This window comes from Oryctolagus cuniculus, chromosome 21, assembly GCF_051225735.1.
Source record: "Oryctolagus cuniculus isolate XC-2025 breed Fujian yellow rabbit chromosome 21, ASM5122573v1, whole genome shotgun sequence".
In the NCBI taxonomy this organism is placed as follows: Eukaryota; Metazoa; Chordata; class Mammalia; order Lagomorpha; family Leporidae; genus Oryctolagus; species Oryctolagus cuniculus.
In genome coordinates, this window is record NC_142887.1 from 32,445,133 (window position 1) to 32,469,410 (window position 24,278).

General features: G+C 49.2%; 1 protein-coding gene across 15 annotated transcripts in view; it reads right to left on the reverse strand.

The window, feature by feature from the left end:
• Positions 1–24,278, reverse strand: part of IGLL1 (immunoglobulin lambda like polypeptide 1) — a 257,330-nt gene that overhangs the window by 225,656 nt on the left and 7,396 nt on the right. For 2 of the 15 annotated variants that reach the window (XR_016226939.1, XR_016226938.1), the window contains one exon: positions 3,438–3,658. The exons of 3 other annotated variants lie outside the window; for them this stretch is intronic. Coding sequence is in view for 1 of the 12 variants with exons in the window: in NM_001082158.1 (NP_001075627.1) it covers positions 2,093–2,280 (188 nt within the window). In the remaining 11 variants the exon portion in view is untranslated. 15 annotated transcript variants of the gene reach the window in all.

Consider the following 24,278-nt stretch of genomic DNA (forward strand, 5'->3'; position numbering starts at 1 on the left):
GCATCCTTTATTTTACCTTCCCCTGTTGTTCGACCATTTGGTTGCTTCTCCCCATGAACACAAAAAATATACAGCTGAATTTTTTATTATTTCAAGATAAATGTCTAGAAGAGAAATTACTTGATTAAAAGGCATTACATGGGGCCAGCGCCATGGTATAGCGAGTAAAGCCACCGCCTGCAGTGCCGGCATCCCATGTAGGTGCTGGTTCAAGTCCTGGCTACTCCACTTCCCATCCAGCTCTCTGCTATGGCCTGGGAAAGCAGTAGAAGATGGCTCAAGTCCTTAGGACCCTGCGCCCTTGGGGGAAACCTGAAGGAACCTCCTGGCTGCTGGCTTCAAGTCAGCACACTGTGGGGTGAACCAGTGGATGGAGGACTTCTCTCTCTCTACCTCTCTACCTCTCTGTAACTCTACCTTCAAATAAATAAATAAATCTTTTTAAAAGAAAAAGTAAAAAAGGAATTGTGTGTGTGTGAGAGAGAGAGAAAGAGAGAGATAGAGAGAGAGAGAGAGATTTGAGAAAGACAGAGGATCTTCCAGCAGCTGGTTCACACCCTAAATCCTTATAACAGCTGGGACAGGGCCATATGGGCAGGAGCCCAAGGACTTGAGCCATCACTGCTGCCTGCTAAGATCTGCATTGCCAGGAAGCTGGAACTCAAATCCAGGCAGCCCCACATGGGACACAGGCATCCTAACCAATAGGCCAGGGTCCACCTCAGGAGTGCGCATTTTAATAATACTGTATGTTTCAGAAACGCCATCTCCCCCTCATGGCCTGAAAGCACACACCCTCCCAGGTCACCTCTCTGCCTGTCACCAGTTTCACTTGCCATTTTCAAGGGGATCTTGGCCAGGTGGCCATGCACCTGCCCATCCTGCTCCTCCTCCTGGTGAGGTTTGTCTGAGCTTAGCACCACCTCCCTGGGATGTGGCCGCCTCTCCCATCTTGGGCCTCAGTCTCCGCCGTCTAATCAGACCTCCCATTTGCCTCCCATTTTGGTGCCAGTTTTTCCAAAGCACAAATCCCTGTCCCTGTGGCGCTTCAATCCCTCTGCAGGACAAAGGCCGGGACACACGAGTGTGAGGTTCCCCGATCCCACCCCTAGCTCCCCACATGCCTCCTCTCCTGAACCCCTCTCAGCACATGCTTCTGACTTTGCTGGCACCCCAGCCCCTAGCCGGTACCCCTCAATCCTGAGATCACACAGGGAACATCCCCACCCCCTTATTGTGACTAGAACTGGCGTGGGTCTGTCCCCATGACAGATAAGCCTGCTGCTAGAGTCACAGGTTCTCAGTCCTGGGACTGTCTGCATGTCCCTGTGCTGTGTGACCCTGGGCAGGTCGCCTCCCCTGTCTGGACCTTCATTCCCATCTGTGAAATGGGATGAGAACTGCCTTGGGGCAGGGGGAGGGGAGCTCGGCTCTCAGAGGCAGGTTCTGTCCCTGAGCCCTAGCGCCCTGTGAGTGTGGTGGACAGGCCATGTTGCTAGGACATAAGCTGAGCTTTGTCTGGGACTTCACTCCCTACAGAGAGGAGGGGGCTGGGTGGGGTACACCATGGCCCCCCACAGACCCTGCCCTGGGCATTGTTTGCCTGCATCTGGGTGGGCTTAGTCTCCTGGGGGGGGTGCCTATCTCCACAGGTGACCCTGCCTGAGGTTTCTTAGCTGAGGGTCTGGGGATATCAGCTAAGTGCAGGCAGTGGCCCCTGGGTAATGAAGGTGAGGGCAGGGAGGCAACCCAGAGGGGACAGAGGAGGGGGGTGTCCATCCTGTACCTGCAGGGACAGAGGTCCCCACCTGCCGCAGACTCCTGCCCCCGTGCCCAGAGGACTGGGGGGAGGCTGGTGAGATGCCGGCCTTGGTACAGAATATTAGGGGAGCCCCAAAACTCAGGAACCAAGGTAAAACTTCAGTGTGATGTTAATCATAAAATGAACACAGACAAGCCTGTGATGGACAGAATATCACACTTTAAGCCAAGGTCTTGCCAGCACCTCCTCTGGGATGGGTCCTTCTCCCACTCAGCCGCAGGGACCCTCACACCCTGACACCCCCACCCCAACTCCCTGCCCTTTCTTTACCTGTGCCATGGGATCCGCAGGTTGAACCGGCTGCTTCCTACAGGGCCTCCAGGGCCCAGGGCCCTGCTCCGGGGTGCTGCTGTTGGGATCCACAGGTCCTGGGCACCCACGACCAGGCCCAGCAGCAGCAGAGCCCAGGGCAGCCTGGGGCCAGGCCCAGGCCCCACCAGGCCACTCCGGGGCCTCATCCACCCTCAGGGTCAAAGGTGCCTCCTTCCAGACTTGAGATAGGAGATGTCTGTAAGGAGCTGTCCCTGGTTCCCTCACTGGCCACAGCTGCCCCTGTGCGCACCAGTCCGTGTGGCCTTGGCTTTCCCCTGGGCTAGCTCTGGTCCCAGCCCCCAGCGCAGCTCCCTCTAGGATCCCTGGCCATTACCCCTGGGGGCTGTCTCACAGAGAAACATCTGCCAACTGCTCTGCTGTGGTCAGGATCCTGGGCTCAACTGCCTCCCAGCCCAGCCAAGGGCCCGGCACACGTGACCCACCCTTGTCCCCTGTTCAGATCCCCAAGGGCACGCTGGGTTTTGGAGCATGACCTGGGGCCTGCAGGGGCCCTGGAGAGTGGGCTCAGCTGTGGAACAGAAGCCCCGGGCTGGAGGGCAGGTGGCAGGGGAGGAAATGAGTTTCACAAGACATGGCCGCTGTTGCGGTCCAGACTCATGATCTAAAGAACAGAATGGTGTTCAATGCACCAGGCACAGCACCTCACAGACCCCTCCCTCCCTCCCTCCCTCCTCTCTCTCACACACACACATACACACACACGCATTCTTATCAATTCTGCCTGCCCTTCCCCAGCTGTATTAAAGTAGGATCCAAACTCAAGTAACATGCATTTACAGTATACAGTGCCATGTTCTGATACATGCAGACATTGTGGAGTGATTACATCAAGGAAGTCACATATCCATCACGTCCCAGAAACCTTGGGCCTCACTGAAGTCTCCGTGCTGTGCAGTAGCTCTCGCAAACTCATCATCACGGATTTCATCCAGGGGCTATAGGGGAGTCACCACTGGGAGCACAGGCCAGGCCCCTTCACCCTCTTCCTAGGCTGAGCCCCTGGGCCCTGGGACCCTGTACTTTGGTATCGGGTGGGTGGCAGGCAGTGAGGAGGGGGCCAGGAGTGACCCCGCAGGCCACTGGAAATCTCCAAGCTCCCTGCCTTCCCCTGGAGGTGAGGTTGGAAGTGCTGCCAGTTCTGCTCACCCCCCAGGACCATGGTTGGTGATGCAAGACAATGGATGTAAAAGTGGGCTTTTTGTCAGCAAGTTTTCCTAAGTTTCTTTCTCAATTGTGATCAAGCATAGGTAACAAAATTTCCATCCTGACCAATTTTTTTAAAGATAGATTTATTTATTTATAATTCAGAGTTACACAGAGAAGGAGAGGAAGAGAGAGGGGGACGTCTTCCATCTGCTGGTTTACACCCCAAATGACTCTGATGGCTGGAACTGGGCCAATCCAAAGCTAAGAGCCTGGAGCTTCTTCCAGGTCTCCCACGTGGATGCAGGGGTCCAAGGACCTGGGCAATCTTCTACTGCCTTCCCAGGCCACAGCAGAGACCTGAATCAGAAGTGGAGCAGCCAGGACTCAAACCAGTGCCCATATGCGATGCCAGCACTGCAGGTGGTAGATTTACCCACTACACCACAGCCCTGGCCCCCACCGACCATTTTTTTTAATATTTGAGAGGCAGAGTTGGAGAGGGAGGGGAGGGGAGGGGAACTAAGTTCTTTTATCTGCTGGTTCCCTCTGCCAATGGCTGCAATGGCCAGAACTGAGCTGATCCAAAGCCAGGAGCCAGGGGCTTCTCCCAGGTCTCCCACGCTGGTGCAGGGTCCCAACACTTGGGCCATCTTCTACTGCTTTCCCAGGCCATAGCAGAGAGCTGGATGGGAAGTAGAGCAGCTGGGACTTGAACTGGCACCCATATGGGATGCTGAGCTTAGCCCACTGCACCACAGCACCAGCCCCATTCTGACCATTTTTTAAGCCTGCACTTCAATGGCACTAAGTCCCCCAACATCACTGATTAGCCATCACCCCCACCCACCTCCAGAACTTTTCCTCCTGTGAAACTGACACTCTGGACCCACTCAACACCAGCTCCCTGCTCCCCTGGCCACCGTTCCCCACTCTGTCACCTTTATGAAGCTGGTGGGTCAAGCCCCTCATACAAATGGAAGCATGCCCGGTTTGTCCATTGAAAGTGCTGCGTGTATATCACTGATGGGAGCCACCCATGATGATTTTAACCAGCTGGTGTGTGGCTGGTATAGCTTAGGCAAAAACATTAGCCACCAGCAAATGAATGGATCTCCAGTGACACCTCAAGTGCCACTCTTCACATTTGCATTGCAGCTCAGAGAAGGTTGTGAAGTCAGCTCAGGCTGGTTGCAATCAGAAAAGTAGGCCCCTGGTAGCAAGGGCTGCTTCGTGGGATGTGGCTCCAGTTGTCTAAATACATAGAGGGGATGGGATGTGGGTTTATTACTGGCTGTTGGTTTTGTTGGTTGGCTCTTGATTTTGACAGGACACTCCTGTCTGCTGGTTCACTCCCTGCATGCCCACAACAGCTGGGGCTGGGCCAGGGCCAAAGCAGGGAAGCAGGAAACTTAATCCAGGTCTCCCATGTGGGTGGAAGGCACCCAATTTTCTTTTTATATACATAAAAGATTTATTTATTTGACTTGAAAGTCACAGTTACACAGAGAGAGGAAGAGATGTAGAGAGAGAGGGGGAGAGAGAGAGGTCTTTCATCCACTGGTTCACTCCCCCAAATGGCCACAATGGCCAGAGCTGTGCCAATCTGAAGCCAGGAGCCAAGAGCTTCTTCTAGGTCTCCCAAGCAGGTGCAGGGGCCCAAAGGACTTGGGCCATCTTCTACTGCTTTCCCAGGCCATAGCAGCAAGCTGGATTGGAAGTGGAGCAGCCAGCTCTCAAACCGGTGCCCATACGGGATGCTGGCACCACAGGCATCAGCTTTACCACAGCACAGTCCCCCCCCAATTTTCTTTAAAAATTTTTTTATTTATTTGAAAAGCAGAGTAACAGAGAGAGAAAAACAAAGTGAGATTTTTCCACCTGCTGCTTCACTTCCCAAATGGCTGCAAAGCCAGGACTGGGCTAGGTCAAAGCCAGGAACTAGGAACTCCATCTGGACAGGTCTCCAACAGGGTGGCAGGGGCCCAAGCACTTGGGCCATCTTCTGCTGCTTTTACAGGTGCATTAGCAGGGAGCTGGATAAGAAGTGAAGCAGCTGGTTCTCGATCCAGAGCTCACATGAGATGTCAGTGTCACAGGTAGGTGGATGCTTAACCACCTGTGCCATAACAATGACCCCAGCACCCAATGTCTTTAGCCATCTTCACTGGCAGGAAGCTGAAATCAGGAGCCAGACAGAGCCAGGTGTTGAATCCAGGTTTTCCAATGGGGGAGGCAGGTGTCTGCCCCACTAAGCTAAACCCCTGCCTCCTAACTGGGAATATTCCAGAGGTAAATCTTTTGCAGAACACTGTCCTGGGACGTGCTGGCTCACCCTTAAGAGTCCAAACTGGTTGTCATCCATTCTTGCATGAGCAAAAAGTTCATGGGAAAATGCAATTCAAAGGTAAGTTTAAGCCAGCACCGTGGCTCACTAGGCTAATCCTCTGCCTGCAGTGCCAGTACTCCGGGTTCTAGTCTCGGTTGGGGCACTGGTTCTATCCCGGTTGCTCTCTTCCAGTCCAGCTCTCTGCTGTGGCCCGGGAGTGCAGTGGAGGATGGCCCAAGTGCTTGGGCCCTGCACCCGCGGGGGAGACCAGGAGGAAGCACCTGGCTCCTGGCTTCGGATCAGCGCAGCACACCAGCTGTGGCAGCTATTTGCGGGGTGAACCAACGGAAGGCAGATTTCTCTCTCTCATTGTCTAACTCTGCCACTCTGCTTGTCAAAAAAGAAAAAACAAGGTAAATTTATTTTGGCATACACATACACACCCAAAATAAAAATCACTGAAGCCCAAGCGGTTTTTCCTATGAAGCTTTTTTCATGAATTTTGTGAGGCTCCCTTGGGTGAATGGGTTTCAGGGTGGTTTTGTTGTTGTTTTTGGCACCAAAATAAACTTACCTTTGAATTTCACTTTCCAAGGACTTTCTGAAGTGCCCTTGTATTTTACTGTTGACTGATCTGGAGTGCATCCTTGAGACCCCCACCCACTTGAGGTTCTGTCTGTCCCCGTCCACTCAGGCCAATGCTGTCCCAAAGGCTCATCCATCTCTTTGAAGCTCTCCCCAGCCCCCCCACCCAGAATGAGTTCCGTGCATCCCACATGCCCCTAGTGGGGCAGCCATCCCAGATATCCCCTGGCTCATGTCCAGCCATGACCACTGGATTCTGTAACAGACAAACTCCCTGTTAACCACATGTGGGTCCTGAGGACCAAAAGGAAAGTCAGAACCCATGGGCTGATGGGACTGTGCTTGGATCCCTGTGTCCCACAAACCCTGACTTAGGGCCAGGCATTGCATCCTGGAGGGTTTGTGGTCATCAGCGAGATGGGAAAGGTACTGACCAGTAACAGTGTGTGGGTGCCCTCAGAGACATCCTATGGGGCGCGGGGAGAGCTCCTAGGAGGCTCGTGACCCAGCCCCCCACCCAGTGCAGTGCTGGCCCACTCCTGACTCTGACCTTAGCCTTGGAGCCTGGGGCAGGGTTGCCCCCAGAGGTCTGTGCTGAAGCTGCTTCCCACACTTGCACCCCCATGTGGGTGTGATACCACTGCCCACAGCATGGGAGCCATGATCCCTGCCTCCCCACACCTCTCAAGACCAGGACAAGCCCCAGTCTTGGGGAGAAGAAGGGGCCAGTCTTAAACAGCACTGCTGGCTGCTCTGATGCCCCTGTGCTTGCCTGCCATGGCATCTCGGGCAGATGTGACCACCATAAGCCACATCCTCCCTTGGTTGAAAACAGAACCGAGTCTGGCTGGGTCCTGGAGAACCTCCGGGGCCAGACCAGTCCTCCCCAGGCTGGTGCAGCCACAGCTCTGGCAGCCCAGGCCCCTCGCCCCCTGGCGCAAGCTGTGCCAAGGGCTAGATCCAGCCCCACACAGAGGAATACGGGTCCTGAGCCTCTGCACAGGGTCCCTGCCATCTCACCAGAGCCTTCCAGGTCCCTCTGGCACTCCTCTCGTGGGGTAGAGTGGCACCCATACCTTCTGCCCTGCTCCCCTGTCACAGCAACTCCTGTCAATCAGCCCCACCTGCCAATCAGCCCCACCCCACAGGCCCAAGCTTCCTGCTAATGCAGACCTCTGGGGGCAGGGGTGATGGATCAAGTAGTTGGGGTTCTGTCATCCATTTAGGAGACCTGGATTGAGCTCTGGGTGCTGTTGCAGGCATGAACCAGCAGGTGAGAGCTCTCTCCCTCTCTCGCTCCATCTGCCTCTCAGATAAAGAAATCAATAATAACAGAGGTTGCAGAACTCGAAGGTAATTTACCTGGTACCGCAAAGCGCATGTTGTTGATCCAAATGTACCTCATTGCTTTTGGGGAACTGTGACCCCAGATGAGGGTTGCTTTCCCCCAATGGAAAATTTCTGTTGGAAACCGAAGTTTCTGATGCCTACAGTGTGGGGCCTCCTAACGTGAAAGGCCTGACCGGGGTCTGGCATCGCAGCGTCACAGAGACGGGGGAGCTGTGTCTGCACTGCCCGAGAGGATGCGTGATTGACAGCGCTGGCTGGCCCGGCTTCATGCTCATGCAGCGAGACCCTGGGGAGCGAGGGGCCGCTTTGCTCAGCTGTGTGTGTAGAAGGGCAATGCTGGGGGGAGGGGCCTCTGTGCTCCTTCAGTTCTGGCCGATTCTAGGACAACTTTCTCAGATAGAAGTCAAGGATGAGGCCGGCGCCGTAGCTCACTAGGCTAATCCTCCACCTACAGCGCCGGCACACCAGGTTCTAGTCCCGGTCGGGATGCCAGATTCTGTCCTGGTTGCCCCTCTTCCAGGCCAGCTCTCTGCTGTGGCCCGGGAGTGCAGTGGAGGATGGCCCAAGTTCTTGGGCTCTGCACCCCATGGGAGACCAGGAGAAGCACCTGGCTCCTGCCTTCAGATCAGCGTGGTGCGCCGGCCACAGCGCGCCAGCCACAATGGCCATTGGAGGGTGAACCAATGGCAAAGGAAGACCTTTCTCTCTGTCTCTCTCATTGTCCACTCTGCCTGTCAAAAAAAAAAAGTCAAGGCTGACCCTCCCTGCCCCACCCCCCGCAGAGCCTGACTGGGCCTGGGGGTGGTGGGGGGAACAGGACTCCAGGAGACCCACAGTGACCCAAGTAGCCTCATCCAACTTCCCCTGGGCCCTGCCAGGACCCCTCGCCCCCAGAGAAGAAGAGACCGCAACCCTCAGTGCCACCCTAATCCCTCTGACAGCAGTTGACTGTGGCCTAAACCTGGGTCTGGCCTGCAAAGAGCTAAAAGCACAAACCCCAAAGACATCTGTGGCACCCTTGTGTGTGAGACCACCTGCAGAGGGTGAGCCAAGGTCTCCCAGGTGCCCATCTCAGGAACCACCATGACACACACGCACAGGCCACACGCGGTATGCATGGCCCTGGCCTAAACCCCGACCCTCCTGCACCCCAGCAGTCCCAGACAGCTGGTGCCTTCAACCAGAGCAGGATCTCTGTGTTTAAGTCATAAGTCAGAATGTGAGCATTAAAAGCAAACACAAGCACACGACAAATAAAACTTCGTGTTGACCTCTCTGCTATTGGACGGAAAAGCCCAAGACCTTAGCATGGCTCCCAGGCCCCCTGGACCACTCTCCTCGCTCTTCCTCCAAGCTACTGGTCCCTTTGATCACAGAACATTCCTGCAGTGCGTGCCTTTTCAGTGCCTGGACTGCCTGGCTCTCATCTGCCCCCTGCAGGCTCTTCTGGGGTATGGCATCCCCCAGAAAGCCCAGGCTCAGGGGCAGTGCCCTCCGCAGCCCTGCCCAGCTGCTCCTAGCATAGCGTTCACCTAACAGAGTAGGAGTTTCCTTCATCGTTCAGTTTCTGTAGCCTCACAACGTACAGGCCTCCCCCACCCAGGGCAAGGGGCACAGTCCCCACATTCTTAACTATTTGTCCTGTGTCCCTTAAGGGAAAAAATACTCAGCTTCCCACTTCCACCATATGCAATGATGGATTTTCAGACACATGCTAATAACAAAGCCAAAGAAATAGAAATGAATGGAATTTTTAAGTTTGTCTTTAAATATTTGTATTTTATTTGAAAGCCAGAGAGAGGGAGGGAGCTTCCATTTACTGGTTCACACCCAAATCCTGCCACCCCACCCCACCCCACCAATAGCTGGGGCTGAGCCAGACCAAAGCCAGGATTCCACAACGAAATCCCAGTCTCTCATGTGGATGACAGGAACCCAACCACTTGAGCCATCACCTGCTGTCTCCCGGGGTGCACATTAAGCGGAAGCTGGATTGGAAATAAAGGAGCCAGGATTTGAACACCATGCTCCCACATACAGAAGGCAGACAGCATAACTGCTGCCCCAAATGCCATCCCCCCAACAAAAGGGATTTTACAGGTGCATTCATAAACCCAAAGTGAGGGGACCTTAGCAACGTACAGGTGCAGAGAGAGAGAAATCCACTATGTCCAGCTGCCTAGGAGAGGCACTTCTTACAGCGGTGTTGGCATCACTGGGGACATGGACAGCCAAAGAAATTCCTCAGGGGGAGACGGACGCCTGGCCCTGTGGCTGGATGCGAGCCCTGTGAGCCAGCCCCAGGTGTCCCCACGGGGTCCCTGAAAGCAGCCTCCTGCCCTCCTGGGGGACACCGCTGGCCCTGGGGACCAGTGGTGGAGATAGGTGCACCTGGCCCTGTGTATGTATTGTCCCAGTAGCTGCTTCCTGCTTGCCCCACTGTGGTGTCAGCAGGCCCTGTGCAGCCAGTGCTCCCTCACTTGAACAGATGTTCCCCTGCCCCTGACCCACAGCCGCCACCTCAGTGCCAGCGATGTGCCAATCGTTGCAGACATCTGGAATGTTCTTTTCCTTTCTCTGTGGACCTTCTTTGTGCTCCCACCCTCTCACAAACTATAAACCAAAATAAATCCACTTTTTTAAAAAAATGATTTGAAAGAGTTACACAGGGAGAGAAGGAGAGGCAGAGAGCGAGCAAGGACTCCTATCTGCTGGTTCACTCCCCAGATGGCTGAAATGGCCAGAGCTGCACCTTTCTGAATCCAGGAGCTTCTTCCAGGTCTCCCACACAGGTGCAGGGGCTGAAGGATTTGGGCCATCTTCTACTGCTTTCTCAGCCCACAGCAGAGAGCTGGATCAGAAGTGGAGCAGCCAGGACTCGAACTGCTGCCCACATGGGATGCCAGCACTGCAGGCGTTGGCTTTACCCGATGCACCACAGTGCCAGCCCCAAACCCACTTTCAGATTTCTCCAGAGCACCTTTGTCCCCTGCAGTCACCACACAAGCAGGGATGCCACAAGACTGGCAGATTCCCAGCAAAAGCCTTGGAGGCCAGCGGTGAGAGGAAACATTCAAGCTGCTGAAAGAAACCATCCTTGAAAACTGAAGGAGATGGGGCTGGTGCTGTGGTGCAGTAGGATAGTCCTCCACCTGCGGCGCCGGCATCCCATATGGTTCATCTTCTGATCCAGCTCTCTGCTATGACCTGGGAAAGCAGAAGATGGCCCAAGTGCTTGGGTTCCTGCACCCATGTGGGAGACCCGGATAAAGCTCCTGGCTTCAGATCAGTGCAGCTCCAGCCATTGCAGCCATCTGGGGGACTGAACCAGAAGATGGAAGACCTCTCTCTCCATCTCTAACTCTACCTCTCAAATAAAATCTTAAAACACTGAAGGAGAGGCACGGGACTTGTGATGTGGTGAGTTAAGCTGTCACTTGGGTGACCAGCTCAAGTCCTGGCCGCTTCACTTCTGATCCAGCCTCAGGCTAAAGCCTTGAAGCAGGCAGCATATGATGGCTTCAGTGTTTGGGCCCCCACTGCCCATGGGGGAGACCCAGACTGAGCTCCTGGCTACAGCCTGGCCCAGCCCTGGCTGTTGTGCACATCTGAGGAGTGAACTAGCAGGTGGAAGGTACTTTCTCCCTCTCCCTCTCTTCTACCTTTCACGTACCTAAAAATAACCTGTACAGATGGACGGGGGCTGCTGCTGCCTTCCGATCGCTACAGCTCCAGATCGTGTGACACGAGCACTGATGGACTGACAAGTCTTTTGTCTTCAGTCTGCCTTAAAGAAGCTGTGAGCAGCTAAAGGGGACATTCTAAAATCTGGAGGACAGATTCACCAAAATACACATGACTTCAAAGTCTGTTTTGTGAAAATTTTGAAATGTTAGCTTTCCTCTGAAGTGCCTTAAGTAGATGCCATTGTCATGATTTTTAAATTACATGTTTCTAAAAATTTGAGAGGCAGAGCTACAGAGAGAGGGAGAGGGAGAGGCAGAGACAGAAAGGTCTTCCATCTGCTGCTTCAACTCCCCAGTTGGCCACAACAGCCAGAGCTGGGCCAATCTGAAGTCAGGAGCCAAGAGCTTCCTCCAGGTCTCCAACATGGCTGCAGGGGCCTGAGCACCTGGGCCATCTTCCACTGCCTTTCCAAACCATTAGCAGTGAGCTGGATCAGAAATGGAACAGCTGGGACTCAAACCAGCACCCATATGGGATGCCGACCCTGTAGATGGCAGCTAAAATAAATAACTTATTTTCAAAAAACACTACCAGAAAAACTGGTTAATGGAAACACAATATAAAATGAATTCTGATACTAATAGCAAAGTATGTGGTGTGGAGCAAGTTTTTACTTTTTACTATGAGGCTATAATCGGCTCAAAATACATTGCTCTAACAAATTCCATGCAAGTCTTGTGATAATCATAAATGGAAACCTATAGTAGATACAAAAACCATAAAGTATATCACTACAAAAAAAATCAAATCACAAAGATATCAAGGGGCCGGTGCTGTGGCACAGTGGGTTAACACCCTGGCCTGAAGCGCCAGCATCCCCTATGGGCGCCAGTTCTAGTCCTGGCTGCTCCTCTTCCGATCCAGCTCTCTGTTATGGCCTGGGAAAGTAGAAGATGGTCCAAGTCCTTGGGCCCCTGCACCCATGTGGGAGACCCAGAAGAGGCTCCTGGCTCTTGATCAGCACAGCTCCAGCCATTGTGGCCAATTGGGGAGTGAACCATCAGATCAAAGACCTCTCTCTGCCTCTCCTGACTTTTTTAAATTTGACAGAGTTAGACAGTGAGAGAGAGAGAGACAAAGTTCTTCCTTCCATTGGTTCACCCCTCAAATGGCCACTACGGCCAGAGCTACGCCGATCCAAAGCCAGGAACCAGGTCCTTCCTCCTGATCTCCCATGTGGGTGCAGGAGCCCAAGCACCTGGGCCATCCTCCACTGCCTTCCCAGGCTACAACAGAGAACAGGACTGGAAGAAGAGCATCCAGGACTAGAACCTTGCACCCATGTGGGATGCCGGTGCCACAGGTGGAGGATTAACCAAGTGAGCCATGGCACTGGCCCCTGTGTAACTGACTTTCAAATAAATCTTTAAAAAAGATATCAGTAAAGATGACAAACTACAAGATAGATTTAACTAAATGAAAATACAGCAGTTGGGTGGAGCCAAGATGGCGGAATAGTGAGGGCACGCACTGATAGTCTGGGAAAATTTAGCTTAATAAAAGTGGAGTTATGGTAGCCTCAGAAAAAGGATCAGGAAAAAATTGCAGAGGAAACTCTTCTGGATCTAGTGGCTGTGACTCAGAGGACCTACTGGGAGAACAAGGTCGCCCACCACGTGGAAGCCAAGCCACGGGAGCTGCAGGGTCTGCGCGCCAGTGCAGGAAGGGGAGTGGATGTCACACAGACACCAGCAGGGAGAGCAGGGACGCCTAGAGCTCCAAGTCCACACATTGGCGCTGGAAGGGGAGGTGAGCTCAGTAACCGGAGACATTGGCAGGGAAATGGCGGTCAGAATCCAGAGAGGAGCGGGAAAGTTCACCAGACTGACTACAGGAGAGAAGGAAAAAAGGTGGTGGTGTACTGGTACAGGTGAGTTTCTCTCTCCACCAACCTTGCAAAGGCAAGCAAGAGACAAAGAGCAGGCCCCCACTCTGGATTTACATAACAACAGGGGAGAGCTAAGGAACTGAGTCACTACAGTTCAGTAGCCTAGGCAACCCAGTGGGAGTCCAGAGGAGAAACAGAGCCTGCACAGACTCTTTGGGTAGAAGCCAGAGATCGGAAGCTAAATACCATCAATTCTGCACAGCCGTGCGGTGCGGTATTACTTACCTCCTGAATAAATAAAATAAAATAAAATAAATAAAAAGAGATTTACAACGCATAACCTGAGGGTGTCACCTTTGCACACCCGTAACCCGGAAGAACCAAGCGGAGCTCTCAGGCCACTCCCATCTCAAGCCTCCAAGGCTCCTCAAACAGCAGGCAGTCCACTTAACACAGACATAGTATAAAAAAAAACGCACAGTGACAAAAGAAGAATTAACTATGCAAAGCAACAAACACAAAAATCGAAGGAACAAGATAAACGAAGACACTATGACACCTCCAAATAAAAAAAACACTCCAAGCCAAGATTATGAAGATGATGAGATAGAAGAAATGCAAGATACAGATTTCAAAAAATTTATGATAAGAACATTTAGAAGTTTTCGAAAGCAAATCCTTGAACTACAGAAATCCTTATTGGACAGGATTGAAAATCTCTCTCGTGAAAATGAAATTTTAAGGAAGAATCAAAATGAAACACAGAAACTAGTAGAACAGTAAAGTGTGATAGTGAAGAGAAATCAAAATGAAATGAAGAGCTCAATAGATCAAATGACAAACACATTAGAGAGCCTTAAAAACAGAATGGGTGAAGCAGAAGAGAGAATATCGGACTTAGAAGACAGAGCATAGGAAAACATACAGTCAAACCAAAGAAAAGAAGAGGAAATTAGAAGTCTAAAAAATATTGTTGGGAATCTACAGGATACTATTAAAAAAACCAACATTCGAGTTCTAGGAGTTCCTGAAGGCATGGAGAGAGAGGAAGGATTAGAAGGCCTTTTTAGTGAGATACTAGCAGAGAACTTTCCAGGTTTGGAGAAGGACAGATATATCCTAGTACAGGAAGCTCATAGAACCCCCAATAAACACGACCAAAAGAGATCCTCACCACGACACGTGGTAATTAAACTTACCACAGTGAAACATAAAGAAAAGATCCTGAAATGTGCAAGAGAGAAACGTCAGATTACTCTCAGAGGATCTCCAATTAGACTCACAGCAGACTTCTCATCAGAAACACTACAGGCTAGGAGGGAATGGCGAGACATAGCACAGGTGCTAAGAGAGAAAAATTGCCAGCCCAGAATATTATATCCTGCTAAGCTCTCATTTGGGAATGAAGATGAAATAAAGACCTTTCATAGCAAACAGAAATTGAAAGACTTTGCCGCCAATCGTCCGGCCCTGCAAAAGATACTTAAAGATGTGCTACACTCAGAAACACAGAAACATGGCCATCAATATGAAAAAAGGTAAAGGAAGAAAAACCACCAGTAAAAGAGCATGGGAAGCTCAAAGCATGTACTAGAAAATATCTCCAAGAAAATGGCAGCGCAAAGTCACTACGTATCAATAGTCACATTAAACATTAATGGTCTTAACTCTTCAGTTAAAAGACACCTATTGGCTGATTGGCTCAAGGAACACAACCCAACTATTTGTTGCCTACAAGAAACACATCTCTCTAACAAAGATGTATGCAGACTGAAAGGGAAAGGTTGGAAAAAGATATTCCATGCCAACAGAAACCAAAAAAAAAAGCAGGTGTAGCCATATTAATATCAGACAAAATAAACTTTAATACAAAAACTGTTAAGAGAGACAAAGAGGGGCACTATATAATGATTAAGGGTTCAATTCAACAGGAAGATGTAACTATTATAAATGTATATGCACCTAATTACAGGGCACTGGTCTATTCAAAAGATATGTTAAGGGACTTTAAGGGAGATTTAGATTCCAATACAATAGTACTGGGGGACTTCAATACTCCACTCTCAGAAATAGGCAGATCATCCGGACAGAAGATCAACAAGGAAACAGCAGATTTAATCGACACTATTGCCCAAATGAATCTAACAGATATCTACAGAACTTTCAATCCTACATCTAAAGACTTCACATTCTTCTCAGCAGTGCATGGAACCTTCTCTAGGATTGATCACATACTAGGTCATAAAGCAAGTCTCAGCAAATACAAAAGAATTAGAATCATACCATGCAGCTTCTCAGACCACAGCGGAATGAAGCTGGAAATGAGCAACTCAGGAAACCCCAGAAAGTATGCAAACACATGGAGACTGAACAACATGCTCCTGAATGAACACTGGGTCATTCAAGAAATCAAAAGAGAAATCAGAAACTTTCTGGAAGTAAATGAGGATAACAACACAACATATCAAAACTTATGGGATACAGCAAAAGCAGTATTGAGAGGCAAGTTTATAGCAATAGGTGCCTACATCAAGAAATTGGAAAGGTACCAAATAAATGAGCTTTCAGCGCATCTCAAGGACCTAGAAAAAATGCAGCAAACCAGACTCAAATCTATTAGGAGAACAGAAATAATTAAAATCAGAGAAGAAATTAACAGGATTGAATCCAAAAAAGCATTACAAAAAAATCAGCCAAGCGAGAAGCTGGTTTTTTGAAAAAATAAACAAAATTGACACCCCATTGGCCCAACTAACTAAAAAAAGAAAAGACCCAAATCAATAAAGTCACAGATGAAAAAGGAAATGTAACAACAGACACCACAGAAATAAAAAGAATCATCAGAAATTACTACAAGGACTTGTATGCCGGCAAACAGGAAAATCTATCAGAAATGGATAGATTCCTGGACACATGCAATCTACCTAAATTGAACCAGGAAGACATAGAAAACCTAAATAGACCCATAACTGAAACAGAAATTGAAACAGTAATAAAGGCCCTCACAACAAAGAAAAGCCCAGGACCAGATGGATTCAATGCTGAATTCTACCAGACATTTAAAGAAGAACTGATTCCATTTCTTCTCAAACTATTCAGAAAAATTGAAAAAGAGGGAATCCTCCCAAATTCTTTCTATGAAGCCAGCATCACCTTAATCCCTAAGCCAGAGAAAGATGCAGCACTGAAAGAAAATTATAGACCAATATCCCTGATGAACATAGACGCAAAAATCCTCAATAAAATTCTCGCCAATATAATACAACACACATCAGAAAAATCATCCACCCAGACCAAGTGGGATTTATCCCTGGTATGCAGGGATGGTTCAACATTCGCAAATCAATATGATTCACCATATTAACAGATTCCAAAAGAAAAACCATATGATTATATCAATAGATGCAGTGAAAGCATTCGATAAAATTCAACACCCTTTCATGATGAAAACTCTAAGCAAATTGGGTATAGAAGGAACATTCCTCAATATAAGCAAAGCAATTTATGAAAAACCCACGGCCAGCATCCTATTGAATGGGGAAAAGTTGGAAGCATTTCCACTGAGATATGGAACCAGACAGGGATGCCCACTCTCACCACTGCTATTTAACATAGTTCTGGAAGTTTTAGCCAGAGCCATCAGACAAGAAAAAGAAATCAAAGGAATACAAATTGAGAAGGAAGAAGTCAAACTATCCCTCTTTGCAGACGATATGATTCTTTACTTAGGGGATCCAAAGAACTCTACTAAGAGACTATTGGAACTCATAGAGGAGTTTGGCAAAGTGGCAGGATATAAAATCAATGCACAAAAATCAACAGCGTTTGTATACACAAGCAATGCCACGGCTGAGAAAGAACTGCTAAGATCAATCCCATTCACAATAGCTACAAAAACAATCAAATACCTTGGAATAAACTTAACCAAGGACGTTAAAGATCTCTACGATGAGAATTACAAAATCTTAAAGAAAGAAATAGAAGAGGATACCAAAAAATGGAAAAATCTTCCATGCTCATGGATTGGAAGAATCAACATCATCAAAATGTCCATTCTCCCAAAAGCAATTTATAGATTCAATGCAATTCCAATCAGGATACCAAAGACATTCTTCTCAGATCTAGAAAAAATGATGCTCAAATCCATATGGAGGCAAAAGAGACCTCGAATAGCTAACGCAATCTTGTACAACAAAAACAAAGCCGGAGGCATCAAAAATCCAGATTTCAGGACATACTACAGGGCAGTTGTAATCAAAACAGCATGGTACTGGTACAGAAACAGATGGATAGACCAATGGAACAGAATACAAACACCAGAAATCAACCCAAACATCTACAGCCAACTTATATTTGATCAAGGATCTAAAACCAATTCCTGGAGAAAGGACAGTCTATTCAATAAATGGTGCTGGGAAAACTGGATTTCCACGTGCAGAAGCATGAAGCAAGACCCCTACCTTACACCTTACACAAAAATCCACTCAACATGGATTAAAGACCTAAATCTACGACCTGACACCATCAAGTTATTAGAGAACATTGGAGAAACCCTTCAATATTTGGCACAGGCAAAGAGTTTCTGGAAAAGACCCGGGAGGCACAGGCAGTCAAAGCCAAAATCAATTATTGGGATTGCATCAAATTGAGAAGTTTCTGTACTGCAAAAGAAACAGGAGAGTGAAGAGACAACCGACAGAATGAGAAAAAATATTTGCAAACTATGCAACAGATAAAGGGTTAATAACCAGAATCTACAAAGAGATCAAGAAACTCCACAAAAAAAAAAAAAAAAAACACTTAAGAGATGGGCCAAGGACCTCAATAGACATTTTTCAAAAAAGGAAATCCAGAGCCGGCGCCGTGGCTCAATAGGCTAATCCTCCACCTTGCGGCGCCGGCACACCGGGTTCTAGTCCCGGTTGGGGCGCCGGATTCTGTCCCGGTTGCCCCTCTTCCAGGCCAGCTCTCTGCTATGGCCAGGGAGTGCAGTGGAGGATGGCCCAGGTGCTTGGGCCCTGCACCCCATGGGAGACCAGGAAAAGCACCTGGCTCCTGGCTCCTGCCAGGATCAGCGCGGTGCGCCGGCTGCAGCGGCGGCCATTGGAGGGTGAACCAACGGCAAAAGGAAGACCTTTCTCTCTCTGTCTCTCTCTCTCTCACTGTCCACTCTGCCTGTCAAAAAAAAAAAAAAAAAAAAGGAAATCCAAATGGCCAGCAGGCACATGAAAAAATGTTCAAGATCACTAGCAATCAGGGAAATGTAAATCAAAACCACAATGAGGTTTCACCTCACCCCGGTTAGAATGGCTCACATTCAGAAATCTACCAACAACAGATGCTGGCGAGGATGTGGGGAAAAAGGGACACTAACCCACTGTTGGTGGGAATGCAAACTGGTCAAGCCACTATGGAAGTCAGTCTGGAGATTCCTCAGAAACCTGAAGATAACCCTACTGTTCGACCCAGCCATCCCACTCCTTGGAATTTACCCAAAGGAATTTAAATTGGCAAACAAAAAAGCGGTCTGCACCCTAATGTTAATTGCAGCACAATTCACAATAGCCAAGACCTGGAACCAACCTAAATGCCCATCAACGGTAGACTGGATAAAGAAATTATGGGATATGTACTCTTTAGAATACTATACCACAGTAAGAAACAATGAAATCCAGTCATTTGCAACAAAATGGAGGAATCTGGAACACATCATGCTGAGTGAAATAAGCCAGTCCCAAAGGGACAAACACCATATGTTCTCCCTGATCAGTGACAACTGACTGAACACCAAAAAGGAAACCTGTTGAAGTGAAATGGACACTATGAGAAACAGTGACTGGATCAGCATAGCCCTGACTGTTAATGAACAACTTAATACATTATCCCTCTTAATATTTTGTCTGTTCTACTTAATACTACTGGTTTAATTCTGTAATTAATACACAGTTATTCTTAAGTGTTGAAATTTAACTGAAATGTGATCCCTGTTAAACCTAAGAGTGGGAATAAGAGAGGGAAGAGATGTACAATTTGGGACATGCTCAAGCTGACTTGCCCCAAATGGTAGAGTTAGAAACATACTAGGGGACTCCAATTCAATCCCATCAAGGTGGCATGTGCCAATGCCATCTCACCAGTCCAAGTGATCAATTTCAGTTCACAATTGATCATAATGAAAGGACTAAGAGTCAAAGGGATCACATAAACAAGTCTAGTGCCTGCTAATACTAACCGATAGAATAAATAAAGGGGAGAGCGATCCAACATGGGAAGCGAGATACACAGCAGACTCATAGAATGGCAGATGTCCTAAACAGCACTCTGGCCTCAGAATTAGCCCTAAAGGCATTCGGATCTGGCTGAAAAGCCCATGAGAGTATTTCAGGCATGCAAAGCCAAGACACTCTGGCAAAAAAAAAAGTACCTAAATGAAAGATCTCTGTGAGTGAGATCCCAGTGGAAATAACAGGTCTTCAAAGGAGGAGGTACCTTGCTCTGAAGGGAGGAGAGAACCTCCACTTTGACTATGACCTTGTCTAAACAAGATAAGAGTCGGAGAACTCAAAAGGCTTCCATAGCACTGGAAACTCATGACTGGAGCATGGGGAGATTACTGATGCCATAAACAGGAGTGTCAATTTGTTCAGTCAACAACAGGAGTCACTGTGCACTTACTCCTCATGTAGGATCTCTGTCCTTAATGTGCTATACATTGAGATTTAAGGCTATAATGAGTACTCAAACAGTATATTTCACTTTGTGTTTCTATGGGGGTGCAAACTGTTGAAATCTTTACTTAATGTATACTAAACTGATCTTCTGTAAAAAAAAAAATTATCAATTCCCAACTTGACTCTCACTGGGATTAAACATGACAATAGGTCTGATTTCATCATCATTTAAAAAATCATCTATTATTTTTCACTTTATGTTTCTGTGTGGGAGCAAACTGTTGAAATCTTTAATGTATCCTAAACTGATCTTCTGTATATAAAGAGAATCGAAAATGAATCTTGATGTGAATGGAAGGGAAGAGGGAGTGGGAGAGGGGAGGGTTGTGGGTGGGAGGGACGTTATGGGGGGAAGCCATTGTAATCCATAAGCTGTACTTTGGAAATTTATATTCATTAAATAAAAGTTTAAAAAAAAAAGAAAATACAGCAGTCAAAACTCTGGGTTGACACTCAAGGGCATTGTGGATGGTGTTGTGAAGATGCCCACCCTGCCCTGTGCAGTTTTGTTCAGTGTCTTGCAAACAACCCAGATGCCCATCAGTGGGCAAATGGAAATAGAAAATGTAGTTTAGACTCAAAGTGCAATAATCAGCCTTTAAAGGGGGGGAGGGATCCTGTTATTTGTGATATGAATGAACCCAGACGATCATATTAAAGATTTATTTGAAAGGCAGTTACAGAGAGGCAGAGGCAAGAGAGGTCTTTTATCCACTGGTTCAGTCCCTAGATGGCTGTAACAGCTGGAGCTGCGCTGATCCAAAGCCAAGAGCCTCTTCCAGGTCCCCTATATGGGTGCAGGGGCCCAAGGACTTGGGCCATCTTATCCTGCTTTCCCAGACCACAGCAGAGAGCTGGCTCAGAAGTGGAGCAGCCAAGATTTGAACCAGCATCCATATGGGATGCTGGCACTGCAGGTGGCAGCTTTACCCACTATGCCACAGCACCGGCCCCAATAGAGGATAGTATTTTAAGTAAAATAAACCAGACACCCAATGGAAGTCACAGAAAACTCACATAAGTGGACCAAACTCGCTCCACTTCTGTGGCTTCCTGGGTTCTATTTCTGCATGTCCTCACCTGTTGGGTAGGGCTTCACTAAGCCATCAACTTGGAGAGCCCAAGACACAGTGGAATTCGTACCATAGCATCAGCCAACTTAATCTACACCTGCTGCTGTAACAAAAGCCTTTAGAAGGATGATCCATAACAGAAATCTGAGTTCTGGGGGCTGGGGAGCCCAGTCTAGGCACCAGGAGATGCTGTCTTTGAAGAGTCTGATTCCAAGATGGCACCTTGCCGTGTGCCCCAGAGGAAACCAACACGTCCCCACATGGCAGAAGGGCCCAGATGGGACCCTGTGGTCCTTTTATAAGGTCATCAGTCCCGTTCATGAGTGTTCTTCCTTCAAGATTTGATCCTCTCCTAAAGTCAGCCCCTCTTTCGGGAAAAAAAAAAAAAAAAACTTGAAAATCAGAGTTACATGGAGAGGGAAGAAACAGAGGTCCTCCATCCACTGGTTCACTCCCCAAATGGCCACTACAGTCAGAGCTGGTCCAGACTGAAGCCAGGAGCTTCCTCCAGGCCTCCCACATGGGTTCAGGGGCCCACACGCTTGGGCCACCTTCCACTGCTTTCCCCAGGCACATTGGCAGGGAGCTGGATTGGAAATGGAGCAACCAGTACTCAAACTGGCATCCATATATGATGTTGGCTCTATAGACAACAGCTGAAGCCTCCAACACAGCACCGGCCCTCAAGGCAGCCCCTCTTAAAATGCTTCACATTGGTGATCGACGCACTAAGTTTGGGGGATACCTTCGTACCACGGCACCAGTGGAAGTGGTTCCTTTTGATAACATGATCACAAACATACCCATGTTCACTAAGTGATCCATTCACTGTGGCTCCCTCAGCCGATTGCTTAACCTATTCCTGTTTTAACCTCCAGCCTCATCAGCCCGTTCAGGCTTCCGTACCTGCATTTCCTCTGCTTAGGCTCCTGTTCCATGTCCTGTGACTCCCGGCCTCAGTGTTCAGGCACCGTTCCCGGGCCACCCACACATACGATGCTACCCCCCCTTCACCCCAGTGACCTTCCACTGCATCCTGTCTCCGTGCCTCTTGTCTGAAGTTGTCCTGCTTCTTGATGTAACTTGCCGATCGCCCGAGTCACCCATCTCAGTACAAGTTCCTAGAAACATGAGAACCACGTGTGTCTTTTCCACCCCTGCCTCTAGCACTCAGCCCAGGGAAGGGCAGAGCCTCAAACACCTTCTGCATAAATAAACGCACTATGCTGACAGCTTTCAAAAAAAAGGGGGGGGTGGCAGGGCTGGCACTGTGGTGCAGTGGGTTAATGCCCCAGCCTGAAGCGCCAGCATCCATCCCATATGGGTGCCAGTTCTAGTCCCAGCTGCTCCTCTTCCGATCCAGCTCTCTGCTGTGGTCTGGGAAAACAGAAGATGGCCCAAGTCCTTGGGCCCCTGCACCCTTGTGGGAGACCCAGAAGACACTCCTGGCACCCGGAACAGCACAGCTCTGGCTGTTGTGGCCATCTGGGGAGTGAGCCAGCAGATGGAAGACCTCTGTCTCCACTTCTCTCTGTAAAAAACTTATTTGAAAGACAGTTACAAAAAGAGGTAGAGAGGTCTTCCATCCACTGGTTCACTCCCCAGATGGCCACTGATCCAAAGCCAGGAGCCTCTTCTAGGTCTCCCATGTGGGTGCAGGGGCCCAAGAACTTGGGCCATCTTATGCTGCTATCCCAGGCCATAGCAGAGCTGGATCGGAAGAGGAGTAGCCAGGACTAGAACCGGTACCCATATGGGATGCCAGCGCTTCAGGCCAGGGTGTTAACCCACTGCACCAAAACGCTGGCCCCTAAAATAAATCTTAAAAATACCTCAGTTTTACAAGTGAGGAACTTAAGTTTAGTGAGATTAAGTCAACCATTTTTGCGTGCCCACCCACCCAAACAAGTAGGCAAACTGCAGGAAAAAAAAGGAAAAACAGACCAGAGGGACACCTGTATCTAGAGATCCTTCACAAAAAGTCTCATTTGGGGCTGGCGCTGTGGTGCAGTGGGTTAAAGCCCTGGCCTGCAGCATTAACATTCCATATGGGCACCGGTTCAAGTCCCGGCTGTTCCATTTCCAATCCAGCTCTCTAATGTCCTGGGAAAATAGTAGAAGATGCCAAGTCTTTGAATCCCTACATCCACCTGGGAGACCCAGAAGAAGCTCCTGGCTTCAGATCAGCTCAGCTCAGGCCATTGCAGTCATTGGAGAGTGAGCCAGCGGATGGAAGACCTCTCTCTGACTCTACCTCTCTAACCCTTTTTAAAAAAATCCTTCCTTAAAGACTTTTTATTTGAAGTGTCTCATTTGTCCTCATACCAGGCATCTAGAACAGTCTAGGACACAGCAGAGGAACATCTAAGTTCAAGTTGAAGCCTCAAATCCCTGAGACCTGAGTACAGTTGATGTTGTAAGACAGAGACAAGCATGAGATCATCCTTTATTTTGAAAGTTAAAATATTCTTTACAAGTCAGATCAGCTGGGCCCTGCCTCTCCCATCGTGCCAGAACACCTCCTGCAACAAGGAGCCGGAGTCTCGGCCAGCGACTAGAAGCTACCCAGACACGTGCAAGTAAGGACACTGAACCACGGCACTTCTGCTAGCTGCTGTGCGCGCACTATTGCACGGTGGAGCTCTGCACGGCTTTCAGCCCTCAGTGCTACGCAGTTTGTGGGTCTCGCCTCCCCCATCTGATCCAATGCTGTCCAGCTTAGCTTAGCCATGGTTTGGCTTCTAAAGCAGCGTTAATCCAGGGTGGTCATCCACATATCCAGAGCATTCAACAAGGATAGGATACTTCAACATTCTTCAGCTCGAGCACTGCCACACACCGTCTTATCTGTAGGAGGGGCAGTTTAGGAGGTCGTGGGAGATGACCACCCCGGGGTGGGGGCAGCAGCACAGGGCTGGCAGCAGGAACTCAGGTGGCAGCAGGAGCTCAAGACCACCCCCACCCAGCAGTCTCCAGGGCGCAGGCATCACGTGGAGCAGGCTGTTGCTGCCCACACCCACGTTCTGCAGGTGGGCAGTGTGAAGTCTGTAGGACAGATGGGTAATATCGGTGCCCAGAAGTCCACATCTTAAGGTCTCCAGTGGTCTCTGCATGTCACTAAGACAACACAAGTAGTTATTCCCAGGGAGCTGAGGCCAGAGCTCTTGGCTTGGTACAGCTCCATTGCCCCCCCACACCCTAAGACGACCATAGGAGACCATCTCCTCACTTCAAGAGGACTTCAGAGTCAGGCGCTCTCCCATACCTACCATGGATGGTACACACATTACTGGGCCACTGCTACCCACGTGAGCCTCACTTCTGCCATGGAAGCTAT